At 51.0% G+C, this 25,341-nt stretch overlaps 2 protein-coding genes across 2 annotated transcripts in view; one reads left to right on the forward strand and one right to left on the reverse strand.

Moving 5' to 3' along the window:
- The window catches only part of CHSY1 (chondroitin sulfate synthase 1), a gene marked incomplete at both ends in the record, with an annotated part of 77,630 nt that extends 72,777 nt beyond the window's left edge, over positions 1-4,853 (forward strand). Inside the window, one exon of the mRNA XM_082005258.1 lies at positions 3,261-4,853. Within this exon, the coding sequence (XP_081861384.1) occupies positions 3,261-4,853 (1,593 nt within the window). The remainder of the gene's footprint in view (positions 1-3,260) is intronic.
- An 11,830-nt stretch (positions 4,854-16,683) lies between these two features.
- The window catches only part of LRRK1 (leucine rich repeat kinase 1), a gene marked incomplete at its 5' end in the record, with an annotated part of 77,396 nt that continues 68,738 nt past the window's right edge, over positions 16,684-25,341 (reverse strand). The window contains 3 exons of the mRNA XM_082005150.1: positions 16,684-17,137; positions 19,011-19,112; positions 19,705-20,540. Of these exons, the coding sequence (XP_081861276.1) occupies positions 16,960-17,137; positions 19,011-19,112; positions 19,705-20,540 (1,116 nt within the window). The 3' untranslated portion in view covers positions 16,684-16,959. The remainder of the gene's footprint in view (positions 17,138-19,010; positions 19,113-19,704; positions 20,541-25,341) is intronic.

Raw genomic sequence — 25,341 nt, forward strand, 5'->3', positions numbered from 1 at the left:
TTTCTGCTTCTCATGGTTTCCTCTCGCAGCTAATTCAGAATGCCCTAGATGGCAGTTTTGGAATAAATGCACTCAGGCTGCATGGTCTTGATTTTGTTTTCTTATAAATTCAAAACAAGATTTGAAATTAAGTCCTATTGTCAATTTGCCTGTAAATTATAGTGACATGATTTAAGAATTTTTATCTAATGTCATAATAATCCTGGGAAAGCCTGTGCCTATAGTTGTATTGTAGTTAAAATGGCAATGAAATCTGTTACCATATGCATTTAATACTTTTATGCATATATGTGTGTGTATATGTATATACACACAGTCTTAGAGAGGATAGATCGGTGGAGTCAGTAAAAATATACATGTGGGTCCTGCGGTGTTAGACGGGTCTTGTTCTTGCCGTGTGAGCTCTCCATTGTAATAAATTGTGCTTACAGGACTGCCTGTAAGTGGGTGTGATTTGAGGTCTCCTAGAGCCCTTCACAGAAGCGGCGAGGTTCAAAGTGTACAAAAAATAAAGTGTTATTAGTAGAGGAAACTATATAGGGATACAAATGAAGAACAGTCTTTGGGTTGAAAAACACGCTTCTCGGGAAAGCATGAGGTTCATTCAATTTGGATAACTCTGCTGAACGTAGGATTAGACCAAGTAACCTCTGCCCGTAGCACTCTTAAATCTTGCATGACTTCTAAAGGGATATACATCTTGACAAGCAGCTCATCTGTGGCTTGCCAAGAGGCCATCGCCAAGATGTTCTCCTTTGGCTGCGTTGCTGTATGGGATCTGTCTAGTAAGAGGCAGCCCCTGGCCTCAATTGCTCACAGACCACATGAAAGCAGCAGGAGTCACTTGGGGGAGAGCGGGCAAGAAGGTGAACTTGAGCAGGAATGGAGACAGGGTGGGGGATTGGTGATGACCCATGAACAAAAAAGTCTTTTCTTTCTCAGTCCGGCTGAAATTCTTCCCTCCCTCCCTCCTTTGAAATGAATTACACTTGTTCGGATTAAAAACCGTGCGAGCCACGTGAAGTAGATGCACTTTGCTCCTGTGCTGTCCACAACGATAGCTGAATTTCAGGTTTCAGTATGCAGACATCTGGTGTGTTAAGATAGTGGCAATTAAATCCAGGTGTAAGTTTATCCCGTATGTTCAATGCCTTTCCACAGTAATGGGAAAAATGCAACTGAAGACCTAATAAAATGGGACTTCTGCTGGGTCTGAACAGCTGGTAGAAGCATCACTCGCGACGTCTGTTAAAGGGAAGCGTTCTGTGCCTGTGATTTTCCTCTTAGTGCTCCCTTTAATTGCCATCATATTTGAGTCATTCTCTCTTCTGTTCGTCTTTTGGATTTTAGCTCTTTGCTAATCTTTATAGCCTTTTTACGTGTGCTTTATTGACTGTATTACCCACAGCAAATTCTGCTGCCAGTAACGTAGATTGGATCCTTGGGTGGAATGAAGCTGTTGTGTCAGCTCCTCTGGCAGGTTGGTGACATTTGTGTTGTGACATAGAATCAGCGCGTAATCTTTTTCAAATCCCTGTTGTCTAGGCTGGTATATAACTTTGGCCTTGAGGGTTTTTCTTCTCTTGGTTTTTTTTTCCCAGCTTATTTTCCCCTTTATCATCCTGGTTTCCACATGCCTTTCATTATATCAGCTACTGCCTGACCTCCTGAAAACTGTAAAGCTGGTTTACCTGCTTTTCTTAAGTTGAGGCTTTCTGTAAGGCTTTTGAATCTAATCTTAGCTCACTATCTTCTTGTTTTGAAGTAGCAATTTCCACTTTAAGGATGCTTTTATTGTAGCATACATACGCATCCTGTACTACCTGCCTTCTGGAACTGCTGCTAGGAATCTCAGGTGCATTTTACTTTCTATTGACATTTTAAAATGACGGTGGAACTGTAGCTTTGCATTGCAGCACTTCAGATAACATATTTAGCATCTTGACTAAAACATTCAGCAGGCTGTATATTTAAACTCTGAGCAGCATTTGGGTATAATAGAAAAGGTGTAGTTATACTTGCTTACTATGTCTATGGCTTTTTTTTTTATTGTTCTTTATTATTATAAGCTTGAGAAGTGGGCCTGTGTGAATGTCATGAGATGCAACAAAGCGAAGTGCAGGGTCCTGCATCTGGGTTGGGGCAACCCCGGTATCAGCACAGGGTGGGGGATGAAGGGATGGAGAGCAGCCCGGCCAAGAAGGACTTGGGGGTCCTGGTGGATGAAAAGCTGGACAGGAGCTGGCAACGTGCGCTTGCAGCCCAGGCTGCATGAAAAGCAGCGTGGCCAGCAGGGCGAGGGAGGGGATTCTGCCCCTCTGCCCCGCTCTGGGGAGACCCCCCTGCAGTGCTGCGTCCAGCTCTGGAGCCCTCGGCACAGGAGAGACATGGACCTGCTGGAGCGGGGCCAGAGGAGGCCCCAGCAATGCTCCGAGGAAGCATTGCTCTCCTGGGAGCACAGGCTGGGAGAGCTGGGGGTTTCAGCCTGGAGCAGAGAAGGCTCCAGGGAGACCTTCCTGCAGCTGCCAGGGCTGAAAAGAGCTGATAAGAAAGATGGAGACAAACTTTTTAGCAGAGCCTGTAGTGATAGGACAAGGGGTAATGGTTTGAAACTAAAAGAAGGTAGATTTAGACTAGATATAGGGAAGAAATTTTTCCCAATGAGGGTGGTGAAACCCTGGCCCAGGTTGCCCAGAGAGGTGGCAGATGCCCCATCCCTGGACACATTCCAGGTCAGGTTGGACGGGGCTCTGAGCAACCTGCTCTGGTTGGGGATGTCCCTGCTCACTGCAGGGGGTTGGACTAGATGACCTTGAAAGGTCCCTTCCAAGCCAAACTATTGTATGATTCTGTGAGTATTATTCTTAAAGCCCACGGGAGGCAGAAGAATAGTAACAGTTTCGTACTGAACGCTTCATGGTTTTTTTTTCCTGGTGATGCTGTATTGTTGTGAAAAAATGAGCTTACAATCTACTTATTGCTCAGTTGTTTGGCCAATGGTGATATCTCTAGAATGGGCTGTAGTAATCCCAAATCCATGGTAGATGTTTGTTTTACCAGTTTACAATGAATAATCCTCTTAATTTCCTTGAATAGCAGCTGGTATTGCTACAACCTGTGCCTAAAACCGAGAACAGCTTATTCAGAAAGCCTTCTGGCCCCGCGAGCATGGAGGAGTGTTCTACCAGTGGGTGCTGCGAGGGCTAACTTTCACAAGGACAGCACTGCCAAGACACTAACTTCTCCTTTCTCTCTTCTAGATGCAGCAGCTGTTTTATGAAAACTATGAGCAGAACAAAAAAGGCTATATCCGAGACCTGAGGAACAGCAAAATACACAGAGCTATAACGCTGCACCCCAATAAGAACCCCCCGTACCAGTACAGACTTCACAGCTACATGTTGAGCCGCAAGATAGCAGAGCTGCGCCACCGGACTGTACAGCTGCACCGGGAAATTGTCCTGATGAGCAAATACAGCAATACAGAAATCCACAAAGATGACCTGCAGCTGGGGATGCCACCCTCCTTCATGCGATTCCAGCCCCGCCACCGGGAAGAAATCTTGGAGTGGGAGTTTCTTACAGGAAAGTATTTGTATTCGGGTGCCGACGGGCAGCCCCCTCGGAGAGGAATGGACTCTTCTCAGCGTGAAGCGTTGGATGACATTGTTATGCAGGTCATGGAAATGATCAACGCCAACGCTAAGACCCGGGGGAGGATCATAGATTTCAAGGAAATACAGTATGGCTATCGCAGAGTAAATCCGATGTACGGAGCAGAGTACGTTCTTGACTTGTTGCTGCTGTACAAAAAACATAAGGGGAAGAAGATGACCGTCCCTGTCAGGAGGCATGCTTACTTGCAGCAGACGTTCAGCAAGATCCAGTTCATGGAGCACGAAGAGATGGATGCCAAAGAGCTGGCCAGCAAAATCAACCAGGATTCTGGATCCTTGTCTTTCCTCTCCAACTCACTGAAGATGTTTGTTCCCTTCCAGCTCAGCCGATCAAAAGTAGAGAGGAAGGAACTCAAAGACAAGAAGATCAACATCCTGATTCCCCTCTCCGGACGTTTTGATATGTTTGCAAGGTTCATGGGGAATTTTGAAAAGACGTGCCTCATTCCAAACCAGAACGTCAAGCTGGTTGTCCTGCTTTTCAATTCCAACTCCAACCCTGACAAAGCGAAGCAGATCGAGTTGATGAGAGATTACCGCTCCAAATACCCCAAGGCTGACATGCAGGTTTTACCAGTATCGGGGGAGTTCTCGAGGGCACTGGCTCTGGAAGTCGGATCTTCTCAGTTCCAGAACGAGTCTTTACTTTTCTTCTGCGATGTTGACTTGGTGTTTACCACAGAATTCCTCCAGCGGTGTAGAGCCAATACAGTTTTGGGTCAACAAGTATACTTTCCCATCATTTTTAGCCAGTATGATCCAAAGATTGTTTATAGTGGAAAAGTTCCTAGTGACAATCATTTTGCCTTCACCCAGAAAACAGGTTTCTGGAGGAACTATGGCTTTGGTATTACCTGTATTTACAAAGGTGACCTTCTTCGAGCAGGTGGCTTTGATGTCTCCATCCAAGGTTGGGGCCTTGAAGACGTAGACCTATTTAACAAAGTCATTCAAGCTGGCTTAAAAACTTTCCGAAGCCAAGAAATTGGAGTAGTCCATGTGCATCACCCTGTTTTTTGTGACCCTAATCTTGATCCAAAACAATATAAAATGTGCTTGGGGTCCAAAGCTTCCACTTATGGGTCCACACAACAGCTGGCTGAAATATGGTTTGAAAAAAATGACCCGAATTTTGGGAAAAGCAGCAATACTAATGGCTCAGTGAGGACAGCCTAATGTCCAGCTATGCTGGAAAAGACTTTTTTTTTAATTATCTAATTTATTTTTGGGAAAATGTTTTTTGATAATTCACTTTTAAAAGACCACACAGGATATATTTTAGAAATCATCATTGTTTTCTTACAAAGCGCTCGTTTTGAGAAGAACAAGGCCGTTGGTTTTTTTGTTGTTGTGGTTTTGGTTTTGAACAAAACTGTGATCAATATTTGCCTTCAAACAAAAAATTGTTTAAGAGTTACCTGACCTATCAGCGGAAACCTGACTTGAATTAGAATTTCCTTATGAACAAAAGATTGTTTCCTACCTTTTCCGTTGCTGTCTTCGTTGCTGGGATTCTGTAAATTGGGACCCGAGCGTGCAAGCCAAGTGACAAAACGCTGTATCTAGATGTTTTGTTGTGACTGCTACCGTGCACAGATTCTGCTTCTTTTGTTAAGGATAGCCCTTATATTTTAAATTGCGTTAGAACAAAACAAGTCAGTGTGGCGATGATGAGGTATCAGTCGCAGGAGGGGTTTTTTCCAAATGGCTGCTTATTTCAGTTTAAAATTACACTTTCACTTCTTATGGCCAGGCTGCTTCAAGGGAAGGAGGAAAGTAAGCACAACCTGCTATCCGGTTAGTCCTTGTAGAAATTTTTGTCTTTTATATTTGGTCCATATATGGACGTAATGTTTTAAGAATCCGTGGTGGGTTCTGTGTATTATCCTCAACCGCTGTCCTGTCTAGCGCTGAGACGATGTGATGGAGCAATGCTGAAGCGTAATGAGGAAGAGGATGAAAACTGCGAATCTCTTGCAGCAAAGCGACAGTACACAAGGAACAATCGAGATCCCTGACGAGAACTTTGAAAGAGCTTCTACACCGAGTGTACTGCACCTGATTGCGTTGATTTTGTTCAGTCGGTTACGTGATGTTAATGGGAACAATTATTACATTTGATTACTAGTTTTGTTTTGGGATTATTTTTTTCTGTATCTGATAGACCGTTAATTTATTTAATATCCATTGGTTTAGGTTCTTGACCTTTCCTTGAATATCTGTTAGTCATTTTAATATTTTATATATATATATATGTGTGTGTAAATATATATATATATATTAGGAATGTATTGCATCTTCTCACTGATAAGGTAGTGTACATCATACTTGCAGTAAATGATCTCCAAAGATTACTTTCTAAAATATTTTTTCATGAATCTTTTTTCCCAAATTTCTTTAACATTTTTGGAATTACTTCAGTAAGCGTAGGAATTTTTTTGGTGTTCTGAGAGGAACTGGGGATGGGGAGGCCGAATACAAGGAAAGTGTGATCCCTATGAATTAACACCTAGCAAGGTAAGAGAAAATACCCAAAATAAAGTGCCTTAAAGCCAGAAAGGGAACCCTTTACACTGAGACTTAGACAGTGAATGGACATTGTCATTGAAGCAGATGATCTGTTGGGACCTACCTACCTGTAAATACCTTGCTCAGCAGAAACAAAAAATAAAAACCAGCAAACAATATATTTTTCTATCATATCCTCCAGCACCATTTCGTCTCATTGCTCTCAGTTCCACTTTGCCTACCCTTTGGGAGGTGGAGACTAGTGAAGGAACAGAGAAAAACCGATGCTTAGGTTGTTGCCATGTTCGAAGGGATCTTACGGAGTAACTGCTATTCCAGTAGAAGAAATAACCATTGTTTACACGTGTATGGAATATGAACTGCAACTAGTGTAGAGTCGATGTCTTATAATGTTCATCACTTTTTGGTGACAGTCCCAAGGATGTAGGTACTTGGATGGATTCAGTGCATGGAAAATATTCTTTTTTTTTTTTTTTTTTAAGACTTGCTTCTAAGATGCAATAAAGATTTTTTATTTGCAATCGGAGCTCCTCATGTCGTCCGCCTCAGTCTGTATCTTTTCATACAGCGTAGGCACGGCCACCAAGGTAAAGCGGTTTGGGGGAGTAAGTGCAGGTAAAAGGACCTCCCTCTTACAAAGGGTTTTGACCTCTGTGTTGTGTTTTGGACTGGAATAAACTTAATGCCGCATACCTTGGCTCTGGGAAAGGGAAGACAAATCCGTTCATCAGACCCTGGTGCGCGCTCCCCTTGCTGCCCATTCTGGTGCGATTCCCTGGGGCAGCTGGTCGTCCCGAATGGAAGTTTTTGACTTTTTCCTCGTGAAGAGATTAAAAATGCTTTTGCTGTCTGAAAACATCCATAACTATATGTTTAAAATCCATACGATGACAAGAAGGCTGAATAATTTCTTAATGTTTTGTGTATTCAAAGCAGTAAACATAATGATTGTGTCAAGCATTTACTTTTAATAGCTTTGCCAGCTTTATCACAGTTGTTCAATATTGATGTGAGGCTTTTTTATGTAAAAATTAAGTCCCAAAGCAAGTCTTAGGGATTACAGAAGTGTTTCTTCCCACAAAGGAAGGGAAAAAAAACCCCCACAACTAGTGTTTGTGGCTACAGAAAAGAGCTTGAAGACTATGAACCCTAAAGAACTGTACCAAAATGGGGAGGGAAGCCCTATAATTACATGGTATTTATTAACGTTTATGATTATGTAGGACTTTTTTTAGCCCATAACAGCCGGTAAAAGCAGGATGCATGTAAATGGACAAAGCCTTTTAATGAAAAGCACCCATCTGGTATTGGGGTTTTTTTGTTCAGTTGCTGCAGTTCTGATTCAGTTACCAAATCTGTCCAAGCAGCATTAAAAGTGAGTTTTACACCAAGCTTGCAGGCAGCTCTTGAGGCCCCACATCTTACTGATGACTGACCACATATTTTACGGACTTGCAGCTTAAAAGCAATCCATTTTAAAGCTAAATTTCGAATTATAACCGTCTTTGATAAAGTCTACCCTTATAAAACCCATTTTATACCCAAATAAGCCGTATTTGCTGCCCAGGTTGTAAGGAGCTTAAACAGGTGGAAGTCATCGGCTGGCGAGTGCTAACCCAGCCTCCGACAAATCCCTTCTGGGGCTGGAACACTTCATTTGCAGTTTACTCCGCTTGTTTGGTTCGGAGAGAAGCTCACTTCATGCCGAGAAGCCAGTTGGTGTTGGAAAACCCAGGAGGGTTTGCCTCCAGTCCATTAAGAAGAACAAGGTTTGAGAAAATGAGATGGTGTCATCCTGACACTGAAGAACGTGGTGACCCAGGGCCACTTGAGGTTTGCCATCTGTTGAGATGCTTCTCTTCTTCATTAAACCAATTAAAAATGCAAGAAACTTCTTTCCCTCATTCTTCCAGGGTATGTAACTCATGTCGGATGCCGTGCTGGTCACAGGCATGGTCACAGCACTAAAACTCCCACCCAGGCTTTGTAGCCCTTCAACACTTGGGTTTGAACCCTTCCACCTTTTCTGGAGGCACAGGGGTGCGAGCTTTGTCCGGCGCGCCCGCTCAGAGGATGAACTCGCGAGTCAAAGCTCGGAAACACTTTGCCATTCCCGTCTGCCTGGGGCTCACGGTGAGAGGTGGTGTCAGACGGGGGTTGCTCGCCCACATTGGCTCCGCTCGCCTTGGCCCCTGGCTCATGCTTGGCTGGTCGGTGGCTCTGGAGGGCTTTGGGGGCCCTTCTGTCTGCTGCGCTGCGGGAGTGGCCATCTCCCAGCAGTGACCGGTGAGGGACCATGGTTTGAGGCACAGGTGGGGCGACCCATCACCATCCTCATCCTTCAGGCATCGTTGCTCCCCAGCCGCACATTGCTTCTCAGGGGCCTGAGGTCCCCACCCCGGCGCTCCCCAGGGCCTGGTCTCTGGCAGTGACCGTCCCCAGGGGTTGTCCTCCGGCAGGCTGACAGCCGCTCAGCTCCGGGGTGGTTGTCACCTGCAGAAGATGGAGCTGATGAACAGGCGGGGCTGAGCTGAACGTCGGGGGGGACCTGCAAAGGAGCCTGAAGCCAGCCTTGGTCCTTCCTTCTGGTAGGGACGTTTGTGGGGTGGAGAGGAGAGCCTGGTTGTCCTGTGGGCTCTCAGGGGGAACGGCCAAAATTCACCGTGAGCCTCCAGCTGGGGCGTCCTGAGGCTGCGCTTGGCTCTTTGTTCATGACCGTTCCTCAGTCGCTGGGGTTAAATTGCACGTGAAGCTGTAGGGAGAGGCAACGGCGGGGGAGCGGGCTTTATTACCGCCGTTCCCTAACAGCACTTCCCTCCCAGCAGCTCGTTTCTTTGCTCAAGGGTAAACGACGGCGAAAAGAGGCAAAGGACACGGGGAAAGTGCGGGTCCGCGCGAGGCGGCGCGGTACTTTCGGTGAGCGTCGCGCTCGGTGCGACTATTTACAGGTTAAATATTTATACGTAAGTTTGCAGAGTCGCAGCCTGTGGAAGGATTCCGAGTTTTGGCCCTTCAGGCACGGTGGGGTTTTGTGGCCCCGAAAAATCAGCGACCAGCTCCAGGCTCCGCGCAGCTTCCCTGCACTTGGCCGCACGGTTCCGTTCAGCAAAACCGGCACGAAAGCGCTGCTGATCCCCATCTGCTCAGGCGGGGTTTTTGCTGAAGCCCCGACTTTACGCTGGGAATTATTAGCCTAGGTCGTTTCGCGTGAATACTCGCTAAAAATACTCCGCTCGCCCAGCCAGCCTCCCTCGAGAGCTTTTTGGAAAGAAGCATTAAAACTGGCGAGCCGGTGAGCGCCTTGCTGGGGGCAGACGCTTCCAGCTCCCCCCGGGACCCTCCTGCTCCGCTTCGCTTCGGGCCGCGGTGGTTTCTGCGCCGCTGGGGCACGGCCCGCCTCGGGCCCGCCTGGAACGCGCAGTTTTGTACCCAGGTCTGCAGGCTCGCGACACGCGTTACTGCGCCGGCTGGAGCAAATTCAGGTTTTTCTGGTCCCGGTTTGAGCTCGAAGGTCATCTCCTCCACGGGGCACGGGCAGCCTCGGAGACTTCCTAGGCTCCCCGGCCAAGGTGTGTCGAGCTGCAGGGCAGCCGCATCCCACGAGGTTTCCTTCCCCGACTCTTTTACGGGATTTCACCCGGCTCCCGCTGCCAGAAGCGCTTTTATTCCTCACGTCCAAGCTGCTGCCGATGCTTTCCCAGGTGCAAGAAACCCGTCTGCGGCCCTTCCAAGCTCCAAAACCCATCTCCCGGCTCTCCTCCAGCCCAGGAATCTCTACCACCTTTTAAATCACATTTATGAGCAGGGTGAAAAAAATTGAATTAACATCAAAAAAATAACAGACCGAATACTGGGCTGGCTGTATTTACTTTCACACTTTAATTCAATAAAAACCTCAATTTTAATTGACCTGAATTGGCTCCAACATTTCCAGCGTGCTGGGCTCGAGCGTCTTGGAAATCGGGGGTCCCCACCGCGCGGCCGGGGGTGCTGGGAGGACTTTGCCCGGGTCCTGCCGCGCCTCTCGCCGACTGTTTTAGAAAAGGAAGACAAAAAAAATGCCACCACCTCTGTGCTTTATCGACTTAAGAGGGCTCACACAAAGGGCACGGTTTGAAGTGATTCCGCGATAAAACAAACTCCCAAAGCCAACGCGCTGCGATACGGAGCAGATAAAGGCTGTTTGCTTTGCTGGCGTTGGGACCGGGGTGGCCCTGGGGAACCCGGACTGCGGCCTCGCAGGGCGGCTGCGTGCGCTGGCCGGCTGCCCGCCGCCAAAACCGCTCTTCTGTGATTCCCCCGGTGCTGAGCACCTGCCCCCGGTGAGCTCAACCCCCCGGCCCGGCCCCGGCCCCATCCCCATCCCCATTCCTGGTCTCATCCTCATCTTCATCCCCATCCCCTCGGCTCTCGCCCAGGCTGCAGCCTCCCACCTCCCCGTGCGGCCGAGGCCCGAATGCGAACGGTGGTTTCAGGGGTGAGCTTCGGTGGGAAGGACTTGCTTTTTTTTTTTTTTTTTTAATTGAATTTTTTTAATTGCTTTTTCTCCGAGCAGCTCTGAGCGGTGCCAGGAGCCTGTGCCGGAGCTGCCGCAGCCCCCGGTGCAGCGGGACCTGTGGGGTGACGCTTCCCTTTGGGATTTTTGGGGGGCAGGAGGGCGGTGGGGAGGGACGTGGTAGCGGGGCCGGCAGCGACGCGCGGGCACCTCCGAGGCCTGGGGGAGGCCCCCCCGGGGGATTTCTCCGCTCCTGGGTTCAGTTGAAGCTCTCGGGGTGGTTTTGGGCAAAGCTGAGCCGGTTTTCGCTGCTGTTGTTTTCCACCGCCCCGCGGGCCGTGGCGTGCGTGCGGAGCTGCCTGATGGCTGCCGCGGCCTCCCAGGGCACCAGAAGCCGGGTAGAAACGAGGAGCTGGGCAGTGTTTGCACAAGACGACCAGGCAGGTTTATTTTTTGGAAAGAATTTGGCACAAATTAAAGCGTCCTGGTCTCGCACGGGGCCCCGCTCGCCGCAGCCGTAAGGGGTGGACCGGCAGCGGGGTGGAAATCAAAGGAAAAGCCCCTTTCCCGAGGTCAGGCCGGCACGTCCCCGGAGGAGGGTTTGTGAGGGCTGGAAGATCGCGCTGAAGTGTTTAAGGGTGCAGAGTCCCACCCGCATCACCACAATGACCAGGCCCGGGGGTGACGGGGTGTGGGGCGAAACGCCGTCCTCAGCCGTGCCGCGTAACAGGCCCCAACGTCAAAAAACCAGAGGGGAAACCAGCCCTGGCACTGAATTGTGTATAAATCCTTTCAGTCAGCGCATCCCCGCAAGGACGCGGCGTCGGCCGGGGATGGCGGCAGTGCCGGGTGTCCCCCACCTTCCTTCCACCCCTCGGCCGCTGCAAACCCCCATCCAGCCCCGCGCGGGCGGGGTGAAGGAGCTGTCGCCCGGCGCGTGGGCCGCGGGCACCGCGCGCGTCTAACGAAGGGTCGGCCCCGGGGCCGGCCGGCCAGCGGAGCCGCTCTGGCCGGGAAGCCGGCGGCGGGGAAGCGCGGCCGTCACCGTGCGCTGCCGGGGCTGCGTCTCGCCGGCCCGGTGGGAAGGAGCGGGAGTGTCACAGCGTGGCACGAAGGAGAAATTAGCAGGGCCCAAAGCTCGATGGAGCCTGATGAGGTGCTGCTGTAAACACAAAAGCACAAAAAGTGATGGGGAATAAAAAAAAATCGGGGAAGGGCTCAGCACGGGCACAGAGAAGCATCTTCCCGGCGACACCAGCGCTGGGCTGGGAGGGCGGGGGACGGGGTTGTGTGAACCTGGCTGAGCCCCTTGGGAATGGCGCTTTCCTGGGGGTTTTGTGGTGGGTTTTTTTTAATCTTTAATTCTTCAAGATTTAAAAAAAATCTTTTAAAAATTCTTCTAAATCTTTAAGTCATTTTGTTAGGCGTGGGTGACGAAGAGTGGCAGCCTTCTCCTGCCCACCGCAAAACAAAGCCAGGGCCACGGTGCCGGCTGTGCCCCCGACGCCCGGCGGGGCTCCCCACCCCACTGCCGCGGCCCCGGGGTGAGCCGAGGACGGGCTGGCAGCCCGAAATAGCCACAGTATTTCCTGTCCTTTAAAGTTTGCTTAAAGAAAACTAATTTCCTCTGTCCTTTTGGTAGCGGAATACAAAACAGCCAGCGCTGCCCCTTTCCCCTGTCCCTTAAAAATGAACTTATTTTTTCCGTACGCTGGAGCCCTTGGTGCAGCGCGGGATGGAGGGAGCATCCAGCTCACGTGTAAATGCCCACCTGCTCGTCACTGGGGCACGAGAGGTAGGCTTTGCGCCGATACATGAAATTACGATACTTTTTTTCTGCATATTGAATGTAACAGAGAAGGGAGAAAACATCCGCGTCACCCAGCTCTTGGAAAAATGCAGCTGAAAATGGCATTTTTAAGCCTCAAAAGCACAAAGAACTGCCCGGGCCGTCGGGCAGGGGGGAGCGCAGGCGATCGCAGCGTGTTTTAATGCTCGTGCTGGTCTTCGGCGGCAGCGAGGCGTTACAGCGAGAGCGAGGGGGAGCGGGAACCCACCCGGGCAGCAGCCCCCACGCCTTCCCCGCTGCACCGGCTCAAGCCCTGCCAGCGCTGCCGGGACGCCGGCCGGGGCAGGCACCGCCGAGGAGCTGCGGAAGAGTTGGCCTGTTCAAGGGTTAGGGAAATAAAGTCCTTTTAGTTTCTAATCTTGCTGCAAGGCTAGAAAATATGATTGGATTTGTTACCCTTCTTACCGCGCTGCCCGACGCCCAGCCGCTGCTCCTGGTGCCCGGAGCAGCCCGGTGCCCGCAGAGCTGCCGCTTTCGGGTTCCACAGGAGCCGCAGCCCCGGGGACGCTGTGGGGCTGGCCCCGGTCGCTGCGGCCGCGCGGGGCACCTATTTTCTGCCAAGGTTGTTTTATCTGGCCGGGACTTGGGAAACTTTTGACACCGTTAAATCGCCCTTTCCGTGGCTTTCTTCACAGGCAATGGATTAGCCGGAGGGACGTGCCGGTGATGAGACCCGCAGGGTGTAATCCCACCAGCCGGGTCTGGGAGCTGCTGCAGGCGTTTGGGCCCAATCCTGCACTGCTGCCCAGGGCAGCGTGAGCACTGGGGCAAAGAACGGGCCCTTCTTTCGTTTTCTAGCAGAATTAGCTTTAATGTTGCCCCGTTTTCCCACACACGGTTGGTTTTGGACAGCCCCGGGCTGGCAGGATTGGTGGACCCATAGTGCTGGGGTGCTTGTGCTGGGTCCCCAAAATGCCCTGAGCGAGCACCAGGACGTGGGACCTCGGAGACGGGCTGCGACCAGCAATCTGCCTCCACGTCATGCCTGGCCCCCCCGAATGTCCAGGCTGTGCCCCGAGCCCCACCGGGACCCGGGCGCTGGGTACAGCAGTCGTTCTCCATCCCAGGGCCTGACCCATCCCACTCACCGCACCGATGCCGGCAGAGAAACAGCCGAAACCAGGAACGGCAATCGGTGTACGGGTGGTAATTATGGCCATTCCTTTTCGAGCAGGTGAAGGACAGCCGAGCGCTTCAGGGAAGAGCCGGGGTGCAGCTCATGGGGCGCGGCTGGGCGGGGGGTCTGGGCAGCCGCGGCTGAGCGGCCTCCGGCGCCGACGGCTCCGATAACGCTGGTGGCGGAGGGTCCTGCGTGTCTCGCTGCTGCCTCGGCGGGTAACGAATGGCCTCGGCATCCACCTCCCTCCCGCTGCCGGCGCGGCGGGTTCATCTCATCCGGGAGCAGCCGTTCCCCTCCCAGCGCCGAGCCCTTTCGGTGCGCTCCCAGCGCTCCGAGACAGGCTGGGGGGAACCTGCCATTGACAAAACAAAACGAAGCTTTTTTCTCGTCTCTCCTCGGTCAGCTGAAGGAATAACTCCCAGCTCGGGCTCATTTTTAGAAGCTGAAATAAAATGGCGAGGGCTGCGATACATGCGGCTGTCCCGGGCCAAGCATCGGTAACCAGGACTTTTGTCACCAGCGCCTGGGGCTCAGGCAGCCCCTTGCTCCTGGGTTTTGGGGCTTTTCCTGCCTTTGGCCTTGACCCCATCCCTTTCGCCAGGGATGGATGACGCCCCTCACCCAAACCTGCCGTCGGCCCTGCCAGGAGCAGAACCAGCTTCACTGGTCGGAGGGTTGGGAATGAGCATCAAAATCTCAATTAAACTGCCTCAACTGGTGTTTTTTTCATTTTGTTTTCAATTTCTGTTTATTTTTGCCCCAGAAACTTATTCCCGGAGCACGTGCGTTGTTTACTTAATGGAGCCTTGTGCTAACGAGGTTTGAGGTTTGCTGAAGGGGAGGATTTTGCCCTGACTGCAGGTCAGTGGCATTCGGGCTCTCAGTCGCTTTTGGGGACCGACCCTCTGTTCCCAGGAGGTGTCGGGACACACTCACTCCCGTCCCTGCAGCGGGGACCTCTCAAGCCCCTGCGCAGTGACGGTGCTTCTCTCCCACCCCCTCCCTTCCCCGACCATCCCGAGCCGGCTGGTGTTCTTGGTGGCAGTGGGGTTTTTGGTGGCAGCGGGGTTTTTGGTGGCAGTGGGGTTCTTGGTGGCAGCGGGGTTCTGGAGCAGGGACGTCGCGCTGCGTCCGTGGGAAGGTGCGCGCGATGGCTGCCTGCAGTAGCAGCTCGGGAGCGCGCCGCAGCGAGCGGAACAAAGCCCCTTTTGTGGCGGGGCCTCGGCCGGTGCCCACCAAAGGTTTGGGGAGGCTCTGGCTGAGCCCTGTGGGAGCCAGGGAGGCTGTGGGAATCAGAGCCCCATGCCGGCTTTGGAAGAAGCACGGTGCTCGAGGTGTTCTGCTGCAGAGAGGCGATGAGGGACGGTCATGGCTATTCCAGACAGTGTTTACTCAAAGGAAACCTGCAAGGCCGGATGACAGTACAAGCTGTTCTATAGCCCCTGGCGGTGCTTCGAGGATGGCTCCTGAAACTGTAGGTGTGCGTCGAAGGGGTCCGGCGCCCGGAGAAGGTGCCCGTGAGATGGTCGAACCCCCGCTGGGGTGACGGGCATGCGTGGCCGGCACGTGCGGGCTTTGGGCCACGCGGCGGGACAGGAGGCAGGTGACACAGTTTCAGGGAAACACAGTTAATTAGCCCTGACACAGCCATCATCTCACAGGTAAGCTTGCGTCAGGACAAGCTCTCGGGGCAGCTGTGAAAACGCCTGTCAAAGCGCAGCGGCAGCGAAGCCTGAGCCACCTCTCCCCCGCCCCTGAGACAACAGGCAGCAGAGCTTGTCCTGGCGAGGGAGAGCAAACCAGGGCGCAAACCTGCTGCCGCCGCCGCAGCAGGACCGAGACCAGTGAGGCCGAGTGAGGGGACTTGTAAACTTGGACTTGTAAACCCGATTCCAGCTACGCTCATCAGCAAGATGATGCATTTTAATCGGACGCTGCAAACCCCGACACTCTGCAGCGGATGCAGGAACGGGCCGCCAATAAAAAGTGTCACCAACGCAGTGTCGTTGTGGGGAGGAATCTGTTTATTTTAAGATATACTCTATATTTCTGAAGAAGGATATTTTAGCAGCCTGCAACAGAAATGTGAACCAGAGGGTTAACCTGCCCGTTCGGCCTTGGCCAGCCTTGCCGAGGCTCACACAAGTTTCTTGGGATAGAAAAAAAAAAAGGTCCAAAATTCGAACTGTACACCTTTTTTACAGGGTGCTGAGCCAGGCTCACTTTACACTGCTGTACATGCTAACGGGATAACTAAGCGTATTCAGAGCCAATACATCATCCCAGGGCACTAGTGAAGATAAAATAAAAGCTGCGGTGAGCAGAAGCTGCAGAGATACAAATTAAGTTTATTGTGTTCCCGATACTCCAGAGTGTATTTACCAAGAGGAGAAGAGCAAAAACCTTCCTGGTCACAGGGCTCCCTTCTCTTCCAAAGCGAGTGGCTTTGCTTTGTATCAGCTCTATTTACAATTGGCTCTGCAACAGTGCAGTTAAATCGCTCTCGCTCACTGAGGTTGTGCAGTATTATCGGCAGATTATCGTAGGCTCTCTCACGGTAACACTGTACCACAATAGCTTTTAGAAACCAGAAACGCAGTGGCCAGCCAAAGCTCATTGCTGGTTCTTACACCTGGATGTCTCTACACAGCAGTCACAACAGGGGCTACACCTGAAGTAGCCTCTAACAAACTTGCAGGGATGTGGGCAGCGGCCCCGCAGCACAGGGCTTCCAGCAGATGCAGTTCCCCCGGGAGCAGGGTGAATTAGCCCACAGCGAGCCGCACCGCCGGCCAGCAGGCAGTGGGGACCGTAACGTGCTCAGGCTCCCAGGAAAGAGCCCGCTGAGGTGAGCGGAGCTCTCCTGGCTGACAATATACACTATAAAAGCAGCAGCAGCAGCAGCAGCCAGGGCATGCTGAAGGTGAGGAAAGAATTTAAAACAGGGAAGGAGAAACTAGAAATAGAGGCATGAGCAGAACTGCAGCCACCTCCACCTTCTGCTCTCGAGTGCTGCAGGGGAGCGCGTGAGGAAGCAAGAGAGCGGAGAGATGGCCCAGCTCCCAGGCTCGTCCCTGCCCTGCTCACACCAGTTTCTTCAGTCCCCGAAAGCCCTGACGGGGCTCCAGCCACGGGAACCCCGCAGGGCTCATTAGCAGCAAACCAGACGCACGCTCCCCCCACGCGCCCCTCGTCCCCTCCCTCGCCGGGGCTCTTCTTGGAGTCCGGGCATGCTCAGAGCAGGACGCTTCCGTCTCCTGTCGAGCCTCGGTTCCCAGTGCCACAAGCACTACCTTCTTTTTCGCATGCAGGTTTCAAGCCTTCCCAGCTCTTCGTAGGCCTGGTAGAAAAGGTCAAAGTCTCTGGCACTCCAGCCCCTCCAGACAGCCAGGCACCACTCCATGTTTTCGTTCTCAAAGCAGCACACAACTGTGTCCTTTGCTATGAGAGCAGCATCCACCAGCGTCCTGGAGAAGGAAGAACAGAGCAGAGCAGAGCGTTACAGCGGAGAGCAGCTCTGCTAACACAGCACACCGCCGCTCATCTGGGAGGCACCGACTCACAAGCTTTCCTTTCCTTTCCAGCTACCCAATCTCTTTTTATAAGCTGCAAATCCTTGAGAAAGGAGAACGTAACAAAGAGACGGATCAGAAACTATGTCACGGCAAAAGCAAGCGGCTCAGTGACACGGGAAAAGATTTTTAAAGGGATTCAAGTGCCTGAACACGCAGGTGGGTGCTTAAGTCTGCCGTGACATTTTGAAGTTGCTGTTAATCTCCCCGTTTGCTAAAGCCACAGCCTCTTTTGCCTGCTGCCAGCTGGGCATTTTCAAAACATCCTGCATCATGCAACAGCGCTGTCGAGAGCCTCTGCAGCCTGAAATGCAGCGTGGAAGCGGGATGGAGCCCAGCCCTGGCTGCTTGGGGTACGAGCCCCCAGCGCGGACCAGCAGGCACGGCTACGGCAACAGCCCAGGGACCCGCAAGGTGCGGGAGTCCTGCATGACAGCATCACCTCGCGCGTGCTTCTCTTCATGGCCCCTGGGCGTGTGACCTGATCAAACACCGCCGGTTGAAGCTGGCCTTGCTGATACCCCAGGGGGTGGTGGCCAGGCAGAAGATGACACTTGTGTCCTTGCAGGGTTCAAGGGAACCTTGCTGGGCTCCTTCTACCACTCCAACAGCAGACGGGGGAAGACGGGCTCCAAACTGTTTCCCCAGAAGGGCCCCTGGAAGGGGAGCACTGGCAACAAGGACTGTCCTTGGCAGCTGGTTTTTATCACAAACTGCCCCTAAGAAGCCACCTCACCGCCCTATCCTGCTCTGCACGTGGAGGAGGCAGGCACTATCAGCTAGCCTTTATCCTGCCGGTAAAAGAGGGTGAGTCAACGGCCATAGTGCCTGAACCGGCCAGGCTGCGAGGCAGCAAAGCAGGACAAGTCTGAGGTGGCCGTGTCACCTCGCCTTAACTCCACACTTAATCTGGGTAAAACAAAATCAACCTAAGAGTACCTGTGAGCAATAAAGAGAATACTCCACTCCCGACTAACTGATAAAGACACTCATTTCGCAAGTAGAGGGAATGGCAGGAGCACTTTGATCTCTTGTTCTGTTTGCCTAGAGGTAATAAATGATGATTTATAATCCTTAGCACTGCTTAACCTCCATTTGTTTGGACATAAATAGTACAATCCCAGACTGGTATTTAAGCGATCAGCAGGAACACTCCCATCTCTCTAGCAGCTATTTATTTACTTGGACTCCCATTCACTGTATGGAACATTTTAAATTAATGTATGTAACTGCTCTCCCCTGTGCTCCAGGAGCCTTCCCCCGTCCTGCCACTGCTGACAGCACAAAGGTGCTCATTTAGAGCCAGAACGTCAACCTGATCCACGTGAATGCAGCCACAGACAAGCACTGCGCCCCGCATAAATACACCTCTTGTTCTTAACACAGGGCCTGAGCCTGCCATGCTCCAGCAACCTCCTGCCAGGTGCCCTCAGAGCACTGGGAGTCAGCACCAGGCAGGATCAGACCGACGTTTATCGCATTGTGCCAGACGGTCCTGCCTGTCTCGTTACAGGGGTGCTTGGTCTCTGGGGCTTTTGGAGACCAGACTGTGGTCGCAGTGCCGTCCCCTCACCGCCTGCCATGCTATGCGCATGCCTCCATGTGCAACCAGCAACTGCATCTGCTCCGGCTGGGAGCTTCTCAGATGCTGCTGGATGCTGAGAGGAAGCTCCCAAGAGCCCCTGGAGCCTGCAGAGCCACCCTCTGCCACCCAGTACCCTGGTACCCCTGGAAACTGGTGTGACAGGTGCTGCCCAGTCAGTCTCACCCATAGGGAGCCAGTTCCCCGGCCTTCAGCACAGCGATCACTCTGCCCCGCTGGGTGCCGGATTCCTTCTCCAGTCCGATGACGATGATATCCCCTCCTCTCCTAGAAGAGAAACAAGGGATATGTCACATGTACTCAGCAGTGGGGGCTGCTGACAGCTTAGGAAGATCCACGTTGGACATCCATCCTCTCTGCTACAATTCCTCCTGCAGTTACACAACCTTCTGCAGGGAAGCGGGCACTGCGATGCCACCAAGGGCCATCCTGAATCCACTACAGTGACAGTCCTCGTGACAGGCAAAATCAGATTTCCAGTGGTTTCCATCAGGTCAACAGGAGGCAACAGGACGTGCCAGGGTTGCGTCTGAGCAAGGAAGCTCAGACTGCTGTTCTTTGTTTCCTCAGTAGCTGGGGAAACAGTGCTTTGAGTCTTACCACCCACCTTCTCATTCTGCTGCAATCGATCTGGCAAGAGCTTGGATGGGGCCATCCTGTTCAACACTAGATAGCTTTAAAAAGGGGTAGAAAATCAATGTACCGTTGTACTGGGAACAAAATTTCTTAATGGTAACTTGACTTTCTGGCCAGGTGAATCATATTGGGAATGCAAAAGCTCCTGAATTAGCCCAAGCTAATCTCACCTTCAGCCCAGGAGGGATCTTGACGAAGTTGCTTTGATAAGTGACCCACTTACCTGGGGATCCATATGAGGTCTTTTACGGGAAGAATCTTGACGGCTTGGAGATGCTGCATGTTGTCACCTGCAGGCACAGCATCGTGATCCAGAGAAGGCTTCAGCTCATGAAATTTGTCAGACTCCTCAAAATCTGTGGAGAGAAGCACACTGGAAGAGCTCATGGGCGAGCTGGGTAGGCTGGAGGGACACCGGATTATTCTGTTAGGAGGCGAGGAGGAGTAGGAAGACACAGAGCAATAATCTGTGAGCGAGTCCTGGTGGTTTAGTATCTGGGTGCCAACCTCCGGGCTGCAGATAATGCTCACGTCCACTAGCGGGTTAGTCTCCATTGCCTTGTGGTTTATAGGTGCTGTAGCTGGGATGGCTGCCGAAGGCTGCTGGATTGTAAACATGTCTCTGAGGGGGCTGCAGTCTCCGCAGAAGTAGCGCGCGCAGAGCTGGTAGGTGGTAACGTGATACATCACCAGGAAGTTGCTTTTATCGTCCAGACACCACACCACCTCCTCCCCGTGACACTCGGAGTTGCAGGCGATGGATGTGATCACCGAGGGCGGGCTGAAGGGCTCCAGCCTCCTGCTGATCTCCATTGTGGCACAGTCTATGATGAGGATGCCAGGGCCGTTGCTGTACCAGACCTCTGCTCCGCTGCTGGTGATCTCCATGGCCTTCACCGGGTACGGGTTCTGCCGGGGGTCGTCATCAGAAATGTTGAATTTGGACCTGTTAGCTGTGTGGGAGCACAGGTAGGAGCAGCTGTCCCCTGGGATGCCCTGCGACACTGAAAACACTGCTACAAGTCCATCCGACAAGCCGGCCAGCACCACGTAGGAGTTCTGCAAGAGACAGAAGATTCTCTATCCAGATTCTTTACTTCTCTGCAATACAAGAGCTTTCAATCCCAGAGGCTCTGGTTGCCTCTCACAATTCTGCAAGTACACTAGTAACTCACCCCAAATCACTCAGTGATAACAGCAACATAAAGAGAAGTCATTACACAGAACCTGGTGCAGAGCCATACTCCTCTCACCCAGTATTACCTCTCTCTTTATTGGCAAGGAAGGACAGACGGACCTGGCAGCCTGCCCTGAAGGTTAACAAATTCAATCTGGAGTACGTTCAGAGACAGCCATCGTGATCCTAGGAATCCAGCTGTAGAAACCCGGCTCATTTCCAAAAAGGAGCAAAGCTATTGCTATCAGTGCAGGTAGGACAGGAATGGAAGAAATGCACTAAAAACCGAAAGAGAGGGAAACAATCCTCTCGCAAGCAAGAGCGTACAGTGATTGTTCCATATCCAACGTCTGCAGCTTTAACAGCACCACTCTTCCCAGGGACATGCTCTGGGTCTGGGATCCCTGGTAGCTCACAGACATCCCAGCGGAGGGCACAGAAGCAGCAGCAGTTCAACAAAGTGGCTGCCAAGTGGCACGAACAATCCTGCAGGTAGTTAAAAACCTGCCCCTAAACGTACAGATGTGTTGGCTGCAGGAGCCAAGGCTGGCGTCGAGCTCCGGTGCAGCGCTCTGTGGCACTGCTGCGATGGATACCGTCACGTCCCGTGGACGGGAGCCGGTGAGAAGGCCACGGCTCGCTGGGTCTCCGACTCCTCCAGCTCATCACAGCGGTGCAAAATGCTGTTAAACGGACTGGGAAATGGATCTCTTGGGAACAAAACTCGCCGTGACCTTGGGTCTGTACCAGAAACTCCCCCATCTGTGAAGCAGATAAAACAATACCTACCTCAAAGGCCTTTCTATTTCCTCCCCATGGAGCAATAAATTCTAAAAAAAGACCCTTTGCCCAGGGCTTTTTTACTGCTGTTACAATCTGGCTGGACTAAGCAAAGCAAAGCGAACAGAACCAGACAGAGCACCGCCAGCTGAACCGCCAGCAGCTCACCCCTCCGCAGCCCGGCCGTGGTGGGAAGCCTTGCCTCCCAGCGCTCCCGGGACGCCAGCGCCGCCGCCGCCTCTGCGAGATGGGACGGGGACTCGGCGTCACCCCTTGCTGCTCGTAAATTAAGGGAAAGCCTGTGCCCTTCCAGGGATGTTGGCTGTGCCAGCCGTGGAAGATAGCTCCCAGGCTGCTTAAACCTGTGGAGGCCAAAATCAGTATCTTGAATTGCTCACAGATATCAAGGGGCAGATACCATAGGGGTAAGTATTAGTTTAATTGATAGCACTGTTTGCAAGGCTCATTAAGAGTCTTGGACAAAAAGACTCTATCTGCATACAAAGTATGAGTAAAACCATGAGTGTGCTGAGCCTGTATGACTAATCCAAATCACAGCAGAATTTTACTGTAATGGGAAAAACTAGGGAAGCAAGTGGAAAGTTGTGAAATGGGACTTGGACTCTAACTCAGTCCAGTCCCAAGTCTCTAAACACTAATTAAAAGAAACCCAAACGGCCTGCAGTGTTTGGTGCCATGTCCCTGCTGCCATGTGGATCTGGTGCAAAGGCTGCTGCATATGGGTTTGCCAAGGAGTTGCATCAACAGGTTGGAACATGGCACGATGCTTTGCACAAGCTGGGTTTTGGGTTACTTTTTCTTTGGAAAGGAGTTCGATTATTTAAAACAGAACAAAACAAAGCACAACAGCCCATATTTCTCTGAAATGTGAAAATAGTCCAACTTTTTCAGTCCTAAGGACCCCGCACAATATTTCTTACTAAAAATGGAAAATTTAAATTGAAATGGGAACATCTAAAATTAACCATAATGTGGGTACATCAACCTGAACTGCTCCTAGCGTGACACAGGACACTATTAAAGACTTCAGAGATCTCTATAATTTTGTCTTATTTCATTTTGAAAATGCTGAATTACCCAAGCACAGTCTTCTTAAAAAAAATTTTGATTTCTGTGATTAGTGTCAGCTACTGCAGAACAGAACCTAGATTCCTTTTTGGGTTCCATAGGCCAAATTTCCCCGGCACCGGGCAATCAGCACCATAACAGGGCAGAGCTGTGTCAGTGATCCCCACCCAGCTTTAGTGGTAATGCTGACTCTGGAAGATGTTTTATGCTTTGGGACAGTTATTACTCAGAATCTTGGCTACCAGGCCTGTTTCTATCTAGCCACTGTTGTTATCTCTCTGTTTAAGAAACAAGGAGTAGGAACTCAAAAGCTGAGAAATGCCTTCAACCTGCCATCCCTCGCCTGAGACAAGGGAGCGACCCATTTCACAGAAGACTATGGCAAAGGCCACCCACCCATGGGTGCCACCGACTCACTAGACTTTATTAGGTGTCGGTGCAGCGAGGCACAACTCTCCAAATCAGGGTATTACAACAGTGACCAAAGGCAGGCAGGGCAGCAGCCTCCAGAAACCTTAAGTAACTTTCTCAGAATTCATTTTCAACATTTGGGCTCCGCAAAGAGCCAACAAAAACACAGAGCAACAAAACTGCATTTGAAGTCCCCGTCCTGCCAGAAGTCCCGCTGTGCCAGGGAGGAAGGCCTCTGAGCGGGGCTGTGACGGTATGTGATGTGCAGGAGATGAGCTGGCTCCAGACGTCCTGTCCTCGCAGCTAAGGACAGCGCGAGGCTCGGAGCCATCGGGACGGCCGCTGCGAGCAGGTTAAAAAAAAAAAAAATCCAGCCTCCGACACACCACAGCCTCGGTCACCTCCTCCTCTCTTCCCCGCAGGGTCTGGCACTGCTGGCAGTGAACGCTGCGGCAGGCTGCAGCCTTTAAATGCAGCTTTTGTTTTCGTGTGTTCCAGGTTTTTGCAAGAGGCCAGAGGCTTGCACCCATTCAGATTTCTCTCTCCCTCAACATCTCTTTGTAAGACTGCTGCAAACCAATTCAGAAAGCATCTTGTTTTGCTCTTTTTAACCTGTTTGTCTGCTTATTTGGTTTGGGTTTTTTTTTTTTTTAAAGGAATTTTACTGAAAATTTTATTGTTTGCCAAAAACAATGATACTGGTGACAGAAAGCATGCAACAAAAAAGCTTAAATTGTACAAGACTTTTCCTTGGCGGGTGAGTTTTGGACTCTGGGCCCCTCTCTGCTGCTTTTAAATTTCCATGATGCTTCCTTTGGATGAGAAACCAAGTTTTGGAAACTATTTCTTTTGGATCAGTCTTCCCAAGGCAGTCGTAAAGAATTCCCCTTCCCAGCAACATCCCTCGGCAATTCTCTGACTGCTAGTTACCTCACATCTCATCAGCTAAAAGCTTTCTTCCCAGGGAAATGCGAGCAATTCTCTTCTCCGCTGGACAATGATGACTATGTGATAAGCCTGCTAGAGCTTGCTGCGCCGTACAGCGAGTTTGACAAGTGTAAGCGTTCCGCTTAGCTTTGTTGGAAGAACTGGCTGTTTTGAGAAACGGTTTCTTGCCAACCTGGTCTGCACATCCTTAGGGCTGCTGCTCTGGCTATTTCACTGCCAAACTCATTCATAGAAAGGAGAGAGGAAAAAGTAAGTCCAATAAACTAAGAAGGAGTGCGCTGAAGGGATGTGGATTTCTGGAAGGTTGGGTAGGGTCGGGGGAGGAAGGGAGGTGTCTAGACTCAATATTACTATTGTAGAGCCTGGCATTATTTATGACATTTTCTAGGCAAGCCACAAACTGAAAATAGAAACCAGGAGACATAAAGCCACTCGTAACCCCTGAGGAATGGCTTTGCAAGCTGTATGACAGTGGAAAAGCTGAAAGTGAAAGACTCATTCGACTGTCCTGGACAAAACCTCAGGCAGCATGAAAAAGAAATTTGCCCTACACATCAGAAATGAAAGCCCACGGCAGAGAAACGCTGCAGGTCTGTGAGCCAAAGAAAGCCGACAGATGCAGCCTCCCGGTGGGTGAAATTCATCCCTGTGCCAACTTCAGATCTATGCCCTACTTTAGTCCTACTGACACCATGTTTGGAAGTGAAGCAGCACACCTTACACTAACCATCTGCCTCGGATTCAGTTTGCAGTGATGCAGCAGTCCGAGCAAACGAGCCAGAAATGGACAATAACGCATAACGGGCATGTGGTATAAAGCAGCTCCACCCTTGCTCCGAGAGCCGCTCCATATTGAGCTGTTAGACACATACCAGTCTGCTGGCATTTGCAAAAACTACACAGCTACCAATAATGTTGGAACATAATTATGTGTTTTTACTTGAGGTGGCTGTAAGTAAACCGGAGGTAATTTAGCCTGAAAACAGTTTTTATACATCTCCCAAGACTTGCCCGCAATAGGCAGTCATGTCAGATTCCTCTTGCCAGTAACTGGATGTTAGCAATTCCAGAACTACACAGATAGTATATAACTTTTGTTATTACCCATTTGTTATTTGTTAGATTTGTTGAAATTTGTTATTCTCATTCAAAACCGAACAGAAGCGTGGCTGAGCCTAGATAATATTTAAAGATGACTGTGCACACAAATGACAGCAGGAACACACAGCAGGAAAAGAGTGGGAACCAGAGCTAGGATATATCCCAGTCCTGCATTAGCAGCTAACAAATCTCTATTCTAATTATTGTTTCATGTCCCTTCTACTTTGCTTCATCAGCCTAAACCCTGTCTTCCAGTGATGTGGAAACACAGCTGGAAAACTTCCTTGCAGAAGAATTTCATCTATTTTGACTATTTTCCCAGCAGGCTTGGAAGTGCCAGCTTTGGTCCCCCGA

Source organism: Phaethon aethereus (genome assembly GCF_964289735.1).
Source record: "Phaethon aethereus genome assembly, chromosome: 12".
In the NCBI taxonomy this organism is placed as follows: Eukaryota; Metazoa; Chordata; class Aves; order Phaethontiformes; family Phaethontidae; genus Phaethon; species Phaethon aethereus.